The 18,705-nt window shown below is 43.2% G+C and overlaps 1 protein-coding gene across 1 annotated transcript in view; it reads left to right on the forward strand.

Annotated features, from left to right (window-relative positions):
* Window positions 1-18,705, forward strand: part of LOC124722254 (pickpocket protein 11-like) — a 137,561-nt gene that overhangs the window by 55,342 nt on the left and 63,514 nt on the right. Inside the window, exon 3 of the mRNA XM_047247443.1 lies at window positions 169-445. Coding sequence (XP_047103399.1) covers window positions 169-445 — 277 coding nt within the window. The remainder of the gene's footprint in view (window positions 1-168; window positions 446-18,705) is intronic.

The following is an 18,705-nucleotide window of genomic DNA, read 5'->3' on the forward strand; positions in this document are numbered from 1 at the left end:
CTTGAACGACAACACCGATGCCTGTCCGTAAGAAACCGTGCACCTAGAATTTTGGCAGGATAGTGTGGAAACAGTAGCAGACGATGCCGCTGCCGTATCAGACGTCGTGCCACTTGCTGTTACGTCATGTTACTTGCGTGTGGAAAGCTGGCTTGAAACTGTCTGCAGGTGTACGTGCACAGCCCGGATGAGCCTGCGCAGATGACGTCGCGGGTGGCGACGGTGGGCCCCAGCGAGAGCGCGCACGTGTACTTGCAGGCGACGGCGGTCCGTGCCTCGCCGGAGGTGTGGGGCCTGCGGCTGTCGCAGCGCCGCTGCCGCTTCCCCTGGGAGTCGCCGTTGCCGACCACCCCCGTCTATTCTTACGCCGCCTGTCGCATTTACTGCCGCCTCCTACTCGCTCGCCGCCTCTGCGGCTGTGCGCCGCACTTCTACAAGAGAACAGGTAATACACCACTGCAGACGTGTAACCCATTCGCTCGGGCTTCACTCGGCAGCTGTGCACGAATATACGAATTTTGTGTCGAATTGTTTGTGCTCTCGGTAGATTAGTTCAGACGTTCTTTGCACAGCTGTATTTGGCACGGATAGGGACTGCGACTGCCGTGTTCGGATGCGGGCTGAATTGGCATCCCTTCGCTCCCAGCTTCAGGCAGTGTTGGCTTCGGTCACCCAGCTTGAGGCTGTTGCCAATGGGCATCACTGTGGGGGTCCGGACGGGGGTCTGTCGGGGACGGCCAGCTCGTCCCACTCGTCCCCTGATCGGACCACGGCCGTGGCTGCCCGGGATACTGCCCACATTGAGGCTGACCCCTCACCTGTGGTAGAGTGGGAGGTCGTCTCGAGGTGTGGCAGGGGGCGAAAGACATTCTAGGGGGCCGAACGGAAGGCCTCTCCAGTTTGTCTGACGAACCAGTTTCAGGCTCTGTCTCCGGCTGATACTGATCTTCGGCCAGACACGGCTGCTTGTCCTGTTCCAGTTGTTGCCCCTCAGTCTGCAAGATCTGGGTGGTTGCAGAGGTTGGGCTTACTGGTAGTTGGGAGCTCCGATGTCAAGCACATAATGGGGCCCCTTACGGATATGGCTGCAAGGGGGGGGGGGGGGGGGGGAAGAAAACTGTGGTGTGCGTACTGTAAGACCTTCGGTACACACACCATCTGATTATTTGACTTGTCGCTCTAACGAAGTAGGAGAATGTAGAGCAGTGTGTCTTGTGGTCTTATCATGGCGTGTTTATCTCCTGCTGTTAGGTCAGATGATAGAAATGCCACTTGCACACTTAGAGTAGCAGATGGACAGTGACCAACTTTAAACAGAACTTGATTAATTTTCACACACATTTATTAAAATAATAAAAAGCATAGACATTACATAACTTGATTCTGGATGCTGTTTACAATTGACAATCTGAAGTTCCTTTGGTCTTGGTACGTTAATCTTATTCTCACATATCTCTGATACTTGACAAAGTGTCTATACATTTCTCTTCATGGCTATGTACAGGAATATGATCATCTTATTAGGTGCAGACTGAAACTTAACTATAGACTGGTACAGATTAATGTAGACTGGTACAGAGTGGTGCAGACAAATGCAGACTGACTGATTGGAGGTCTGTACACTCATTATAGTACCTCGCGTGTTCAGGTATCACTGCGCGAGTGTGATCCGCGAGGAGAAAAGGGTCTACGTTAGCAGCAATCTCATTGGATGCGTTACATATTAATACGCAGATCGGCGGAAGCAGAATTTGGTCCGTTTCTAAGGCAGCGCCATCTCGTAGTGCGGAGACGGACGAGCGGTGCGCCTGCGCTGTTGTGCTTAGCGGGGCGCGCTCTAGTGGGAAAGTTGTGTACGCGCTGACTACGCGGAACTATGTACACAACAAAAACCAATGTGCACTCTGTGTGCATACCGGAGGAGTCATTCCAAATGTGGAAAGGGTCCTTCCAGATGCCATGAAGGGTGCAGGGTGCACCCATCTGCAGGTGGTCGCTCATGTCGGCACCAATGATGTGTGTCGCTATGGATCGGAGGAAATTCTCTCTGCCTTCCAGTGGCTATCTGATTTGATGAAGACTGTCAGTCACACTAGCGGGATGAAAGCAGAGCTCTCCATCTGCAGCATCGTCGACAGGACTGACTGCGGACCTTTGGTACAGAGCCAATTGGAGGGTCTGAACCAGAGATGGAGACGGTTCTGTGACCGTGTGGGCTGTAGATTCCTCGACTTGCGCCATAGTGGTGGGGCTTCGCGTTCTGCTGGATAGGTCAGGAGTCCACTACACACAGCCGGTGGCTACACGGGTAGCAGGGGTTGTGTGGCGTGGACTGGGCGGTTTTTTAGGTTTCATGGCCTGGGGCAAGTACAGAGAGGGCAACAGCCTCAAAGGGTGCGGGGACCAAGCAGCAATCGGTATTGTAACTGTGAACTGTCGATGCTGCGTTGGTAAAATACCGGAACTTTAAGCGATGATAGAAAGCACCGAAGTTGAAATCGTTATAGGTACGGAAAGCTGGCTAAAGCCAGAGATAAATTCAGCTGAAATTTTTACAAAGGCACAGACAGTGTTTAGAAAGGATAGAGTGCATGCAACCGGTGGTGGCGTGTTTGTCGCTGTTAGTAGTAGTTTATCCTGTAGTGAAGTAGAAGTGGATAGTTCCTGTGAATTATTATGGGTGGAGGTTACTCTCAACAACCGAGCTAGGTTAATAATTGGCTCCTTTTACCGACCTCCCGACTCAGCAGCATTAGTGGCAGAAAAACTGAGAGAAAATCTGGAATACATTTCACATAAATTTCCTCACCTTGTTATAGTCTTACGTGGAGATTTCAATTTACCAGATATAGACTGGGACACTCAGATGTTTAGGACGGGTGTTAGGGTCAGACCATCGAGTGACATTGTACTGAGTGCACTATCCGAAAATTACCTCGAGCAATTAAACAGAGAACCAACTCGTGGAGATAACATCTTGGACCTACTGATAACAAAGAGACTCGAACTTTTCGACTCTGTAAGCGCAGAATAGGGAATCAGTGATCATAAAGCCGTTGCAGCATCCCTGAATGTGGAAGTAAATAGGAGTATAAAAAATGGGAAGGAAAGTTTATCTGTTTAGCGAGAGTAATAGGAGGCATAATAGGAGGCAGATTTCAGACTATCTAACATTTCAAAACGAAAATTTCTGTTCCGACACAGACAATGTTGAGTGTTTATGGAAAAAAGTTCAAGGCAATCGTAAAATGCGTTTTAGACAGGTACGTGCAGAGTAAAACTATGAGGGACGGGAAAAACCCCCCGTGGTTCAACAACAAAGTTAGGAAACTACTGCGAAAGCAAAGAGGGCTTCACTGCAAATTTAAATGCAGCCAAAACCTCTCAGACAAAGAGATGCTAAACGATGTCAAAGTTAGCGTAAGGAGGGCTATAATGCAGCCAAAACCTCTCAGACAAAGAGATGCTAAACGATGTCAAAGTTAGCGTAAGGAGGGCTATGCGTGAAGCGTTCACTGAGTTCGAAAGTAAAATTCTATGTACCGACTTGACAGAAAATCCTAGGAAGTTCTGGTCTTACGTTAAATCAGTAAGTGGATCGAAACAGCATATCCAGACACTCTGGGATGATAATGGCATTGAAACAGAGGATGACACGCGTACAGCTGAAATACTAAACAACTTTTTCCAAAGCTGTTTCACAGAGGAAGACTGCACTGCAGTTCCTTCTCTATCGCATGAACGAAAAAATGGCTGACATCGAAATAAGTGTACAAGGAATAGAAAAGCAACTGAAATCACTCACCAGAGGAAAGTCCACTGGACCTGACGAGATACCAATTCGAGTACACAGAGTACGCGAAAGAACTTGCCCCCCTTCTAACAGCCGTGTACTGCAAGTCTCGAGAGGAACGGAAGGTTTCATATGATTGGAAAAGAGCACAGGTAGTTCTAGTTTTCAAGAAGGGTCGTCGAGCAGATGCTCAAAACTATAGGCCTATATCTCTGACATCGATCTGTTGTAGAATTTTAGAACATGTTTTTTGCTCGCGTATCACGTCATTTCTGGAAACCCAGAATCTACTCTGTAGGAATCAACATGGATTCTGGAAACAGCGATCGTGTGAGACCCAACTCGCTTTATTTGTTCATGAGACCCAGAAAATATTAGATACAGCCTCCCAGGTAGATACCATTTTCCTTGACTTCCGGAAGGCGTTCGATACAGTTCCGCACTGTCGCCTGATAAACAAAGTAAGAGCCTACGGAATATCAGACCGGCTGTGTGGCTGGATTTAAGAGTTTTTAGCAAACAGAACACAGCATGTTGTTCTCAATGGAGAGACGTCTACAGACGTTAAAGTAGCCTCTGGTGTGCCACAGGGGAGTGTCACGGGACTTTTGCTTTTCACAATATATATAAAAATGATTTAGTAGATAGTGTCAGAAGTTCCATGCGGCTTTTCGCTGATGATGCTGTAGTATAGCGAGAAGTTGCAGCATTAGAAAATTGCAGCAAAATGCAGGAAGATCTGCAGCGGATAGGAACTTGATGCAGGGAGTGGCAACTGAACTTAACATAGATTAATGTACGAGTATTGCGAATACATAGAAAGAAGGATCCTTTATTGTGTGATTATATGATAGCAGAACAAACACTGGCAGCAGTTACTTCTGTAAAATATCTGGGAGTATGCGTACGAAACGATTTGAAGGGAACGATCATATAAAATTAATTGTTGGTAAGGCGGGTGCCAGGTTGAGACTCACTGGGAGAGTCCTAAGAAAATGTAGTCCATCAACAAAGGAGGTGGCTTACAAAACACTCGTTCGACCTATACTTGAGTGTTGCTCATCAGTGTGGGATCCGTACCAGGTCGGGTTGACAGAGGAGATAGAGAAGATCCAAAGAAGAGCGGCGCGTTTCGTCACAGGGTTATTTGGTAAGCGTGATAGCGTTACGGAGATGTTTAGCAAACTCAAGTGGCAGCTTGCTGTCCAGGTTTCGAGAGTGTGCGCTTCTGGATGAGGTATCGAATATATTGCCTCCCCCCTACTTATACCTCCCGAGGAGATCATGAATGTATAATTAGAGAGATTCGAGCGCGCACGGACGCTTTCCGGCAGTCGTTCTTCCCGCGAACCATACGCGACTGGAACAGGAAAGGGAGGTAATAACAGTGGCACGTAAAGTGCCCTCCGCCACACACCGTTGGGTGGCTTGTGGAGTATAAATGTAGATGTAGATGTAGATGGCTTTCCCGCTCAATTTTGTCTGACAGCGCAGGACTGAGATCGCACCATTTTCAGTACCTTTCTGTTAAGTCTCGAGCAGCTAGCTCCAATCATTGTTGCCTTTCAGTTACGAAAGATACATTCCTTATGAAACATTATTATAGTCTGGAGGACACCGGTCATCCTGCCACAATCTGAAACGAAGTAAGTCTGTATTACTTAATTGCTTTACTAGATTCAATCGATCTTTCATGAGAGTAAATTTGGACATATTGAAACTGACTGCAGTTACCTTCCGTGTTACCTAGAATTCTCTTTATTTTTAGATTGTGGAAAGAAATGTCAAAAGCAAAAAAACCTCGGACAGAGTTTAGTAGAGATCCTAATGTATGACTGGAATGGTTCAATGAGCTGAGTGATGAATATGCTCACAATGATAGCGCTGACTCAGAGATTGAGGACTGTGTTCATGAAAGAGGTCATGATTCAGGAACAGAACAAGAAGTGTCAGAGAATGATGAATATGAGTCACAGGAAGAAGTAACTCAAGAGTATGCATTTCTTTTAGGGAAAGATGGAATAACTAAACGGAGGAAAAATAAATTCCTACCATTGTTAGAAGGAGATCTTGTAATATTATTACGCATTTGCCTGGACCAAAAAATCAAGCTCGTATAAAAAAGACAGAAATGGAAATTCTGAATTTGTTCTTGGATGAAAACATAATAAGCATTATCGCAACATGCACTAATATATCCATCAGTGAAGTTCATGGTAACTTCTCTAGGGAAAGGGATGCCAAAGAAACAGATGGGATAGATATCAGAGCTTTCATTGGTTTGTTATATCTGTGTGGATCTTTGAGATGTTCTAGGAAGAGTATATCGAAATTATGGGATACCTCAAAGGGTTCAAATGGTTCAAATGGCTCTGAGCACTATGAGACTTAACTGCTGAGGACATCAGTCCCCTAGAACTTAGAACTACTTAAACCTAACTAACCTAAGGACATCACACACATCCATGCCCGAGGCAGGATTCGAACCTGCGACAGTAGCAGTCGCGCGGTTCCGGACTATAGCGCCTAGAACCGCTCGGCCACCCCGGCCGGCTAACTCAAAGGGAAACGGACTTGAATCATATTATTTATGCATAAGTGAAAACCTATTTAGGTTTATGTTGAGATGTCTTAGGTTTGATAATATCCGCGCTAGAGGTTTTTCGCAGACAGACTGACAAGCTAGCTCCTATCAGAGAGATACTTGAACTATTCACGAACAGTTGCCAAAAATATTTTTCACCTAGTGGATATCTCACTGTTAAAGAACAGCTTTTGGCATTTAGAGCAAACTGCCCATTCCATTCAGGCAATAAGTCCCTAGCAAACCAGCAAAGTATGGGTTAAAAGTGTTTGCTTTGGTTGATTTATAAACAGCTTACACTTTGAATTTAGAACCGTTATGTCGGTAAGCAACCAGAGGGACCATGTAATGCCAGTAATTCAGCTGAAGATATTGTTCTTCGAATGGTTGAACTGTTTCAAACGATAGAATATAGTATACTGTGTACGATTATTAAATGTATTACATTTAGATTTAATAAAAAATCATAAAATCAGTGATAGAACCCGTTCAAAGTATACAAACAGACAGTTTGCTTTGTGGATGACACCTGTCATCCGCGTGAGTGACCATGTCACGAATTTTCGCGCAAGTAACGGAGGGTTAAACTTCGCATAGCTTGGATGCGAAACATTCCTTTCGTCTACACCAGGGCTGGGCGCGTGAGCTACCATCGAGGCTGGCTGCAGATACTGAGGGCATTTGTATCGCCGTGCGGGCATGATGCCCACGGAGCTCGCATTCTTTTACTTCCGAACGGGACTGAAGACGACTGACATCCGAGCTTGTAGTAGCGGTCGTATTCTTTGCATTGTCGTATTTACGATAGTTTCACACTGCAATGAATACTTACGACGCAATGTAACATGTGCACTGTAGCATTAACTAAGCCGGCTGGGGTGGCCGAGCGGTTCTAGGCGCTACAGTGTGGAACCGCGCGACCGCTACGGTCCCAGGTTGGAATCCTGCCTCGGGCATGGATGTGTGTGATGTCCTTAGGTTTAAGTAGTTCTAAGTTCTAGGGTACTGATGACCTCAGAAGTTAAGTCCCATAGTGCTCAGAGCCATTTGAGCCATTTGAACCTTAACTCATCTTGTTACACAAAAGTGCCATCGAATGGTCCAAATGGCTCTGAGCACTATGGGACTTAACATCTGAGGTCATCAGTCCCCTAGAACTCAGAACTTCTTATACCTAACTGACCTAAGGACATCACACACATCCATGCCCGAGGCAGGACTCGAACCTGCGACCGTAGCAGTCGCGCGGTTCCGGACTGAAGCACCTAGAACCGCTCGGTCACAGCGGCCGGCGCCATCGAATGAAAAAGTAATAACAGTTAGCTTATAACATTCGTGTCGTGAAGAAAAGCAAATGAATTTACGCTATGTGCACGCTTCTATGTGCCATTTCGTCACATAAGGCTTCCCATGTCAGTTATTAGGCTGTATAACAGACGTCCTCCTCCCATGAACCATGGACCTTGCCGTTGGTGGTGAGGCTTGCGTGCCTCAACGATACAGATGGCCGTACCGTAGGTGCAACCACAACGGAGGGGTATCTGTTGAGAGGCCAGACAAACATGTGGTTCCTGAAGAGGGGCAGCAGCCTTTTCAGTAGTTGTAGGGGCAACAGTCTGGATGATTGACTGATCTGGCCTTGTAACATTAACCAAAACGGCCTTGCTGTGCTGGTACTGCGAACGGCTGAAAGCAAGGGGAAACTACAGCCGTAATTTTTCCCGAGGACATGCAGCTTTACTGTATGATTAAATGATGATGGCGTCCTCTTGGGTAAAATATTCCGGAGGTAAAATAGTCCCCCATTCGGATCTCCGGGCGGGGACTACTCAAGAGGACGTCGTTATCAGGAGAAAGAAAACTGGCGTTCTACGGATTGGAGCGTGGAATGTCAGATCCCTTAATCGGGCAGGTAGGTTAGAAAATTTAAAAAGGGAAATGGATAGGTTAAAGTTAGATATAGTGGGAATTAGTGAAGTTCGGTGGCAGGAGGAACAAGACTTTTGGTCAGGTGATTACAGGGTTATAAATACAAAATCAAATAGGGGTAACGCAGGAGTAGGTTTAATAATGAATAAAAAAATAGGAGTGCGGGTTAGCTACTACAAACAGCATAGTGAACGCATTATTGTGGCCAAGATAGACACAAAGCCCATGCCTACTACAGTAGTACAAGTTTATATGCCAACTAGCTCTGCAGATGATGAAGAAATAGATGAAATGTATGACGAGATAAAAGAAATTATTCAGGTAGTGAAGGGAGATGAAAATTTAATAGTCATGGGTGACTGGAATTCGTCAGTAGGAAAAGGGAGAGAAGGAAACATAGTAGGTGAATACGGATTGGGGGGAAGAAATGAAAGAGGAAGCCGCCTTGTAGAATTTTGCACAGAGCATAACTTAATCATAGCTAACACTTGGTTCAAGAATCATAAAAGAAGGTTGTATACCTGGAAGAATCCTGGAGATACTAGTAGGTATCAGATAGATTATATAATGGTAAGACAGAGATTTAGGAACCAGGTTTTAAATTGTAAGACATTTCCAGGGGCAAATGTGGACTCTGACCACAATCTAATGGTTATGACCTGTAGATTAAAACTGAAGAAACTGCAAAAAGGTGGGAATTTAAGGAGATGGGACCTGGATAAATTGACTAAACCAGAGGTTATACAGAGTTTCAGGGAGAGCATAAGGGAACAATTGACAGGAATGGGGGAAAGAAATACAGTAGAAGAAGAATGGGTAGCTTTGAGGGATGAAGTAGTGAAGGCAGCAGAGGATCAAGTAGGTAAAAAGGCGAGGGCTAATAGAAATCCTTGGGTAACAGAAGAAATATTGAATTTAATTGATGAAAGGAGAAAATATAAAAATGCAGTAAATGAAGCAGGCAAAAAGGAATACAAACGTCTCAAAAATGAGATCGACAGGAAGTGCAAAATGGCTAAGCAGGGATGGCTAGAGGACAAATGTAAGGATGTAGAGGCTTGTCTCACTAGGGGTAAGATAGATACTGCCTACAGGAAAATTAAAGAGACCTTTGGAGAGAAGAGAACGACTTGTATGAATATCAAGAGCTCAGATGGAAACCCAGTTCTAAGCAAAGAAGGGAAGGCAGAAAGGTGGAAAGAGTATATAGAGGGTTTATACAAGGGCGATGTACTTGAGGACAATATTATGGAAATGGAAGAGGATGTAGATGAAGACGAAATGGGAGATAAGATACTGCGTGAAGAGTTTGACAGAGCACTGAAAGACCTGAGTCGAAACAAGGCCCCGGGTGTAGACAACATTCCATTAGAACTACTGACGGCCTTGGGAGAGCCAGTCATGACAAAACTCTACCATCTGGTGAACAAGATGTATGAGACAGGTGAAATACCCTCAGACTTCAAGAAGAATATAATAATTCCAATCCCAAAGAAAGCAGGTGTTGACAGATGTGAAAATTACCGAACTATCAGTTTAATAAGTCACAGCTGCAAAATACTAACGCAAATTCTTTACAGACGAATGGAAAAACTGGTAGAAACTGACCTCGGGGAAGATCAGTTTGGATTCCGTAGAAATGTTGGAACACATGAGGCAATACTAACCTTACGACTTATCTTAGAAGAAAGATTAAGAAAAGGCAAACCTACGTTTCTAGCATTTGTAGACTTAGAGAAAGCTTTTGACAATGTTAACTGGAATACTCTCTTTCAAATTCTGAAGGTGGCAGGTATAAAATACAGGGAGCGAAAGGCTATTTACAATTTGTACAGAAATCAGATGGCAGTTATAAGAGTCGAGGGGCATGAAAGGGAAGCAGTGGTTGGGAAAGGAGTGAGACAGGGTTGTAGCCTCTCCCCGATGTTATTCAATCTGTATATTGAGCAAGCAGTAAAGGAAACAAAAGAAAAATTTGAAGTAGGTATTAAAATCCATGGAGAAGAAATAAAAATGCTGAGGTTCGCCGATGACATTGTAATTCTGTCAGAGACAGCAAAGGACTTGGAAGAGCAGTTGAACGGAATGGACAGTGTCTTGAAAGGAGGATATAAGATGAACATCAACAAAAGCAAAAGGAGGATAATGGAATGTAGTCAAATTAAATCGGGTGATGCTGAGGGAATTAGATTAGGAAATGAGACACTTAAAGTAGTAAAGGAGTTTTGCTATTTGGGGAGTAAAATAACTGATGATGGTCGAAGTAGAGAGGATATAAAATGTAGACTGGCAATGGCAAGGAAATCGTTTCTGAAGAAGAGAAATTTGTTAACATCGAATATAGATTTAAGTGTGAGGAAGTCGTTTCTGAAAGTATTTGTATGGAGTGTAGCCATGTATGGAAGTGAAACATGGACGATAACTAGTTTGGACAAGAAGAGAATAGAAGCTTTCGAAATGTGGTGCTACAGAAGAATGCTGAAGATAAGGTGGGTAGATCACGTAACTAATGAGGAGGTACTGAATAGGATTGGGGAGAAGAGAAGTTTGTGGCACAGTTTGACTAGAAGAAGGGATCGGTTGGTAGGACATGTTTTGAGGCATCAAGGTCTCACAAATTTAGCATTGGAGGGCAGCATGGAGGGTAAAAATCGTAGAGGGAGACCAAGAGATGAATACACTAAGCAGATTCAGAAGGATGTAGGTTGCAGTAGGTACTGGGAGATGAAGAAGCTTGCACAGGATAGAGTAGCATGGAGAGCTGCATCAAACCAGTCTCAGGACTGAAGACCACAACAACATAACAGACGTGTTGTTTTGCTATGTTTGTCAATAAGTGAAATTTTAACTTTGATATTTTTTCCCTGTGGGACCAGTTTCGTGTTCCACTTTCTTCTGAGCGTGAAAGTGCCGTTCCAGCTTCGTTAGAGATACTAAAGGGAGGCAGACACGTTCATCGGTTGACTGTCTGCATTCTGATAGAACCACGGTACAGCAACAAACAAGGAAATAAAGAATAATCTTTTCACTGAATAATGCCATAATGAGTAAAGTAATTCATTGCATAACTTGACAGCAATTACGAACGGTACGAAACGTACTGATTTGTGTCGTTCACTTCAGTAGAGAACGGGTAAGGAGGGTGGACGGGTGGAGGGGGGGGGGGGGTACAGGGATCAAGAAACTCCCCTAATTTCGTGGTCACAAACGCAACACAAATGTAAAGTAATAAGCAAAGAACACATGCTTTATTTATTAATCGCCTGTTAACTAAATATATGTAATCTAAGTAAGAAGTGTTAATTTCGGATCTGGCGTACTACTTATGAAAAGGAAAAAAACATCTACTTTCATCAGTTTAATAACTGTTTCAGGACAACGTTTATGACGTCACTTATTTCTTCACAGTATGTCAGCAAATTAACGCCGTGTAGGACACAGCTTATGCTGTTATTTCCTGCTAGATACCAACTTCTTTTACTTTGTTCCTTATCAAAGCGAGGACATCAGACTTCTGTCCAATCACTGTAGGAGCTCCATCTGTTGCAATGAAAGAAAGTTTTTCTCAAAAAGGTCATATTTATTAATAATGTTTCCTAAATAACAAAGTATGTTGTCGACCGTAGTTGTATCGTGCATTTGCACTAAATGAGCGAGCTCCTCCATCAAGTTGAACTCAACGTCAACAACACTGACGAATAAAACAAGCTGAGCAACATTCGTGTTTTTATCCAAAGTCAAACAAAAGAAAAAAACAACAAATCTGTATTCTTCTCTTTCCGTTGCGCTTCCTTGTTGTTTTCCATTGCTTCGAAGCTTCTGAAAGCTGTCCTCTGTGAAAGAGAAAATGTTTCGAAAACAGGAAGAGTCACTGGACCCAAGATTGTTGCGGCACCGGAAACACATACTTAACAATTTCTCCATCGCTTAAGTGACGCGCTGTGTTAGCTGTTTTAAGAGCTATGCGAGAGCTCTCTCTCAGTTCACCGTTATTGTGGAAGACGTGGTTCTCTTTCTGTGAATACGCACAAAGACATAATGATTTGAAAATAATACTAACATTTTCGATAAATGACATATCTCTACATGAACTTCCTTCTTTCTCTTTTTACCGTTTCAGCTCGAGAAGTTTGACCTTTCCTCCGCAGTATCCAAAGTGATCACGAATTTCTCACGAAGGAGTTGAAAGTGTCGCTCCACATTGTAGTTCCTCTCACTAATTTTCTCTAACCACGAACGCGTAAGAGATTTCAACCGCGACAACACTATCAACAAGAAATAAACAGACGTGTCTTACGTCGGTAACAAACGGGCGACGTTCGCAGTGAGGTGGAGGGGGAACTGATGGCTGACAGCGTCCGGGGGCAAGCAGTGTGTGCACTCACAGGCGCCCGCGTCCGCAATAGCGCATTTGCCCACCGCTGATTTACACCTCAGAGTTTCCGTAGCGTCTCGCGAAACCACACTGGCAGTCGCAGCCAGAATCCGCACACTCTTGGATGCGTGTGGCGTGCGAGATAAACTAAATGGTCCAGTCACATTAATGTGACAACCTTCCCAAAGCCGGAATAACCACCTTTCGCAGCGCACGTGGAGGAAGAGAGTCAGAGAGGTTCTGGGAGGTACCAACAGGGATGTTGAACCTTGCAGACTTCAGGGCCGTGGCCAACTATGCTAGGTTTCTCGGTTGAGGATTCATAGCCTGAACACACCGATGGAGTTGGTCTCACATATTCTCTATTGGGTTTTAATTCGGCAATTGTGGTGGTCAAGGCAGTACGGAAAACTCATCCTGGTGCTCTTTGAATCACGCACATACACTGCAAACTGTGTGACATTTGCATTGCCCTGCCAGTGCAGTCCATTGTGCCGAGGAAAAAATAAACTGAATGTAGTACAGTACATAGTTCCATTGGGTACGTACATACGCATTTTGATCCATCCCAGACCATAACACTCCCATCTTCAGCCTAGACCCTTGTAACGACTGTTGGAGGGCTGTACACGCCAACAGCCATCTGTCCGATGAAGCTTAAAACGGAATTCATCTGAAAAGGACACCTGTCTTCACTCAGTGGACGTCAAGTTGTGGTATTAGCGTGCAAATTCCAATTTATGTCACCGATGAACAGCAGTCAGCATGGATGAATAAACCAGGCGGCTGCTGCGGAGGCCCGTACACAGCAAAGGTTGATTTACGGTCATTCAGGAGACATTGTTGATAACCCCTTGGTTCACCAGCTCAGTCAGTTGCTCAACAGTTGCACATCTATTTGTCTGTACACATCTCCGCAGACGTTATTCACCCCTGTCATCCATAAACCGTAAGTATTGGGACAAAGCTTTTCCACCCCAAAGTACCATTACCCAAGATGGCGGCAATGACGTCATCCAAGATGACAGCTGTGATGTCATCTGATGAAGTCATCCAGCTCTGTAGGCTGTGCTATGTGTTATTTGGACAGCTTACGAGCTGATTTTGTGTCTGCATTTCAGTGTACTGCATTATTTAGGAGCTGTTTGCATGTCTGCAGACCGTTATTTAGAAGTAGTTTACAGGTCTGTGAGCTGTGTGGCGTGACCCCAAGCATGTCAGAGAGTGTGTTTTGTATCAGTGTGACAAATATACTATCTTTCAAAATCCATCTCTAAATAAATTGTTCCAAAATCAAAGAATTACACTCCTTCATCTCTCCAGCAGCCCAGCACATGCTGAGTCATTTTCCCCTCCACACAGTCATCATGAGTTATGTCACGGACTGGACCACAGCACCCTCTAGTGACAGTACTGTGTACTAGGTCCAGACCTCGTGGTGACCACACTGTTTCCCACCATTTTCCCCCACTGTCTTCGATTCCATCACGGAATGGACGACAGTGCTCTCTGGTGATGGTACTGTGTACTAGGTCCTGACCTCATGGCGAACACACTGTTTCCCGCCATCTTGGAGAACGGTACTTGTGTCATCAGCTGATGTCATGACGCCATTTTGGATTATGTCATAGATGAGAGTGCCCTGTGGTGGCAGTACTGTGTACTAGGTCAGCTGGAATCCAGACCACATGGTGAACACAGTGGATGGCTGTACTGCATCAAATTGTTTAAATAAAGACTGGTGCAAGCAAAATAAAGACTTACATCCAGCACAGGTTGAGTCCTCCCCCGCCTATCCCTAGGATTAGGTGGCGGTCTGATGACTTAAGTTAGTGGAGGTAGCCCAGCTTCCCTTTCTTTCCCGCCATTTTCTTAGGTAAGTAGACATTGCCCAAGAAACCTTTCTTTACTGCCAAAATTCCAACTTTGCGCCAATCCCTAGGAAGAGGTGGCGGTTGGATGACTTGGGTTAGTGGAGGTAGCCCAACCACCCTTTCTTTCCAGCCATTTTTCTTATGGTAGCAGAGGCTTCATTATCCTGATGGAATTTGAACTTCCCACCATTTTCTGGGGTAGGGGTTTAGGTTAGAGGAGGTAGCCCAATTGATCTATCTTCCTGCCAAAATTCAAACTTCCCACCAAAATCAGCCATCTTCAATGACGTCATCAGATGACGTCATGGCCGCCATATTGGATGACGTCATCACTGCCATCTTGGATAACGGTACTTTGGGGTAGAAACGGCTTTGTCCCAATACTCCCATAGTGTACATCAGTTGTCTCAGTGTCTGTTTTGGATAGTGCCATTTTCCATGCATGGTATACTTTAACAACCGCAGGACGGGAACAGTTCACAATCTTTATCGTTTTGGAAATGTTTCCAAGTTTGGCCTGAAAACCGATGATCATGTCCCTTTCTACATCAGGTAAATTGGTCCATTTCCGCATTATGATTAGGACTGCACTGTTCTCCGCATCCCCCCGACGCAGTTTACATAGGCTCTGCTGCTAGTTCTGCCACCCACCGCCTGTGAGGATTTATTGCATGATGATGTGGAACATAGATGGTTGTGACATTAATGCCACTGGACCCCGACTACAGGACTGTAATATGTAGAATGTTAACTGTTCATACGCTACCTCAACTGGTCGTTAGCAACATGACCAATAATCACCACAACAAGAAAACAGGATTACAATTCAAAGTCAGCTGGGAAAGAAATACACAAAAACACCATTTTCAAATTTCCGTACTGCAGGAAACAAAATTTATTGACATGAATTAGCCCCAACCATTCTGTCACTTTCAACACACAGCACCTGCAGCTAGCTCTTCTCTGAGGTATCCCGCTTTACCAGACAAGTACACGCTCACTAATCCGCACCACCCGCCGAGCTCTAGTCTTTGATGCTTGTAAGCATATTTCCCCAATTGTCTGCTGCAACGTTGACCGTGGCAGCGTGGGCACAAAATACAGGTGCAATTTTAAGCACTGTGAGTTACAAAACGAGTGGCACACAATTTCTTTAATAAGCTAGTCGCTCTGTGTTGAAGGTGATTATTTTTCGCCAGACGTATTCTGCTCCCAATTTCAGTAACTTCTTATAATAAGGACAGAAGCTGAAGTAATGAATTAAAATTTGTGTCAAAGGCATGTCCTGAAATCGTGTCTCCTGCTTACTAGGCAGATGTGCTATTCATTACAGCACTCTGGCACTGGCATTCTGGCTGACACAGCTGCACGGATTGTCCTAGTCTGATGACCAACCTAGCACACATTTCTAGATTAGATTAGATTTACTTTCATTCCAATTGATCTGTAGTGAGGAGGTCCTCCAGGGTGTAGAATACGTCATAAAAAAACAATAATACATGAAAAATATTTACAACTAAAACAAATAAGCTAATGTACCTTCCACAGATCCCAAATGGAATGATCGTCTCTTTTTTTTTTATATGGACACTATATGAAAGGATCATTTTACTACACTCATTTACTAATATTGCATTAATGCACTGAATTTAAAATATTAAAAAAATATTTTATTTATTTATAAGGTAATAAACATATAATAGAACTACTACAATACTTATTAACAATGAACACATTACTGCACTGAAATTGTGCCATAGTTAGATTGTACTCTACACACACACACATACACACACACACACAAGATCAGTTGGTTCTACTGAGAAATTCATCAGTGGAGTAGATGGAGTTGGCTACCAGGAAATCCTTTAGGCTTCTCTTAAACTGAATTTCATTGGTTGTTAAGCCTTTTATGGCTGCTGGCAAGTTATTAAAAAAATGTGTGATCCTGAATAATACACACCTTTTTGTACAAGTGTAAGTGTTTTTAAATCCTTGGGAAGATTATTCTTATTTGTATTATTGATTCCTTGAATTGAGCTGTTGGTTTGAAAAAGTGATATATTTTTGATGACAAATTTCATTATGTAATAAATATATCGGGATGCAGTAGTTAGTATCCCTAGTTCCCTAAACAGGCGTCTGCAGGATGTTCTTGAGTTCACACTCCATATAACTCTTATTGCACTTTTTGTGGCCCGAAAACTTTAGCTTGGCTTAATGAATTACCCCAAAAGTACTCCCATATGACATTATGGAGTAAAAGTAAGCATAGTATGCCAGCATTTTTATTTTTATATCCCCTTTGTTTGACCGAATTTGCATTGCAAATAGAGGTTTGTTTAGACGCTTTAGCAGTTCTGTGGTGTGCACCTCCCAGTTGAATTTATTATTAAACTGTAATCCCAAGAATTTAACACTGTCCACTTCTTCTGTCTGCTTGTCGTCACATGTTAGGCATATACTCGTGGGACACCCCTTACAAGTTGTGAACTGCATGTAGTGTGTTCTTTCAAAGTTTAGTGACAAAGAATTGGCTAGAAACCAATGATTAATGTCCACAAATATTTTATTAGCCGATATTTCTAAGGCTACACTTGATTTGTTATTTATTGCAATGTTTGTATCATCAGAAAACAAAACAAACTTGGCATCTTGTAATGTTACTGATGAAAAGTCATTGATATACACAAGAAAAAGTAGGGGCCCTAAGATGGAATCTTGTGGCACCCCCACACGTAATTAGCTCCCAGTTGGGTGATGCCTAATAGCTTAATACATGTCTCTTTTCTAATAACACCCTTTGCTTCCTGCCAGAGATATAAGATTTTAACCATTTTGCAAAAAAAATGGTTCAAATGGTTCTGAGCACTATGCGACTTAACTTCTGAGGTCATCAGTCGCCTAGAACTTAGAACTAATTAAACCTAACTAACCTAAGGACATCACACACATCCATGCCCGAGGCAGGATTCGAACCTGCGACCGTAGCGGTCACGTGGTTCCAGACTGAAGTGTCTAAACCGCACGGCCACACCGGCCGGCTACCATTTTGCAGCATTTCTTGTTACACCATAATATTCTAATTTACTTAAAAGGATATTGTGATTTATACAGTCAAATGCCTTTGACAGATCACAAAATAGACCAGTTGCCTGCAATTTTTTGTCTACGGAATTAAGTACATTTTCACTGTAAGTGTAGATAGCCTTCTCAACATCAGAACCCTTAATAAATCCGAACTGCAATTTTGACATTATATTATTTGTGATAAGATGGATATGAAGCCAGTGGTAAATTACCTTTTCTAGAATTTTTGAGAATTCTGGCAAAAGTAAAATCGGACGGAAATTTGACGCTAGTTCCTTATCTCGCTTCTTAAATAGTGGCTTAACTTCAGCATATTTCAACTATTCAAGAAATATGCCACTGATAAACGACTGGTTACACAGATACTTAATATGTTACTTAACTCAGAATCACATTCTTTAATTAATTGTGTTGATATTTCATCATTTTTGATTTTAAAGATTTTATGATGGACATTACTTCTGCTGGTGTAGTGAGGGTCAAATTCATATTATGGAAGTTACTTGAAATGTCTGGTCTGAGGTATCCCATGGCAGCATCTACAGAATCTGACAACCCCATCTTTTCAGTAAATGATATAAAATGTTTGTTAAAAAATTCTGCAGCACTATACACATCTGTCACCAATGTATCATTTACTCTTAATGCTATTTGCCCCTCTTCATGTCTGGTTCTACGGGTCTCCTCCTTGACTATATACCATATTGTCTTTATTTTGTTATCTGATGTGACTGTCTTTTCCTTGTTATATATTTGCTTATGTCCGTATTACAGTCGTTAATATTTTGCAGTATTTGTTGTAATGCGCTATAGCATCAACATCAGAACTGTTTCGGATTGACAGATACAGTTTTCTTTTTGTTTTACGAGATACCTCCATTCCTTGAGTAATCCACGGCTTCTTTGTAGACTTTGCTCTAACCTTGGTCAGTTTTGCGGGAAAACACTGTTCAAATAAGGTAAGCACTTTATTAGCAAAAGTGTTATATTTTTCATTCATGCTATGAGCACTGTAAACATCATTCCAGTGAATGTCTCTGAAGAGTGTCCTAAAATAATC

This window comes from Schistocerca piceifrons, chromosome X (assembly GCF_021461385.2).
Source record: "Schistocerca piceifrons isolate TAMUIC-IGC-003096 chromosome X, iqSchPice1.1, whole genome shotgun sequence".
NCBI classification, from domain to species: domain Eukaryota; kingdom Metazoa; phylum Arthropoda; class Insecta; order Orthoptera; family Acrididae; genus Schistocerca; species Schistocerca piceifrons.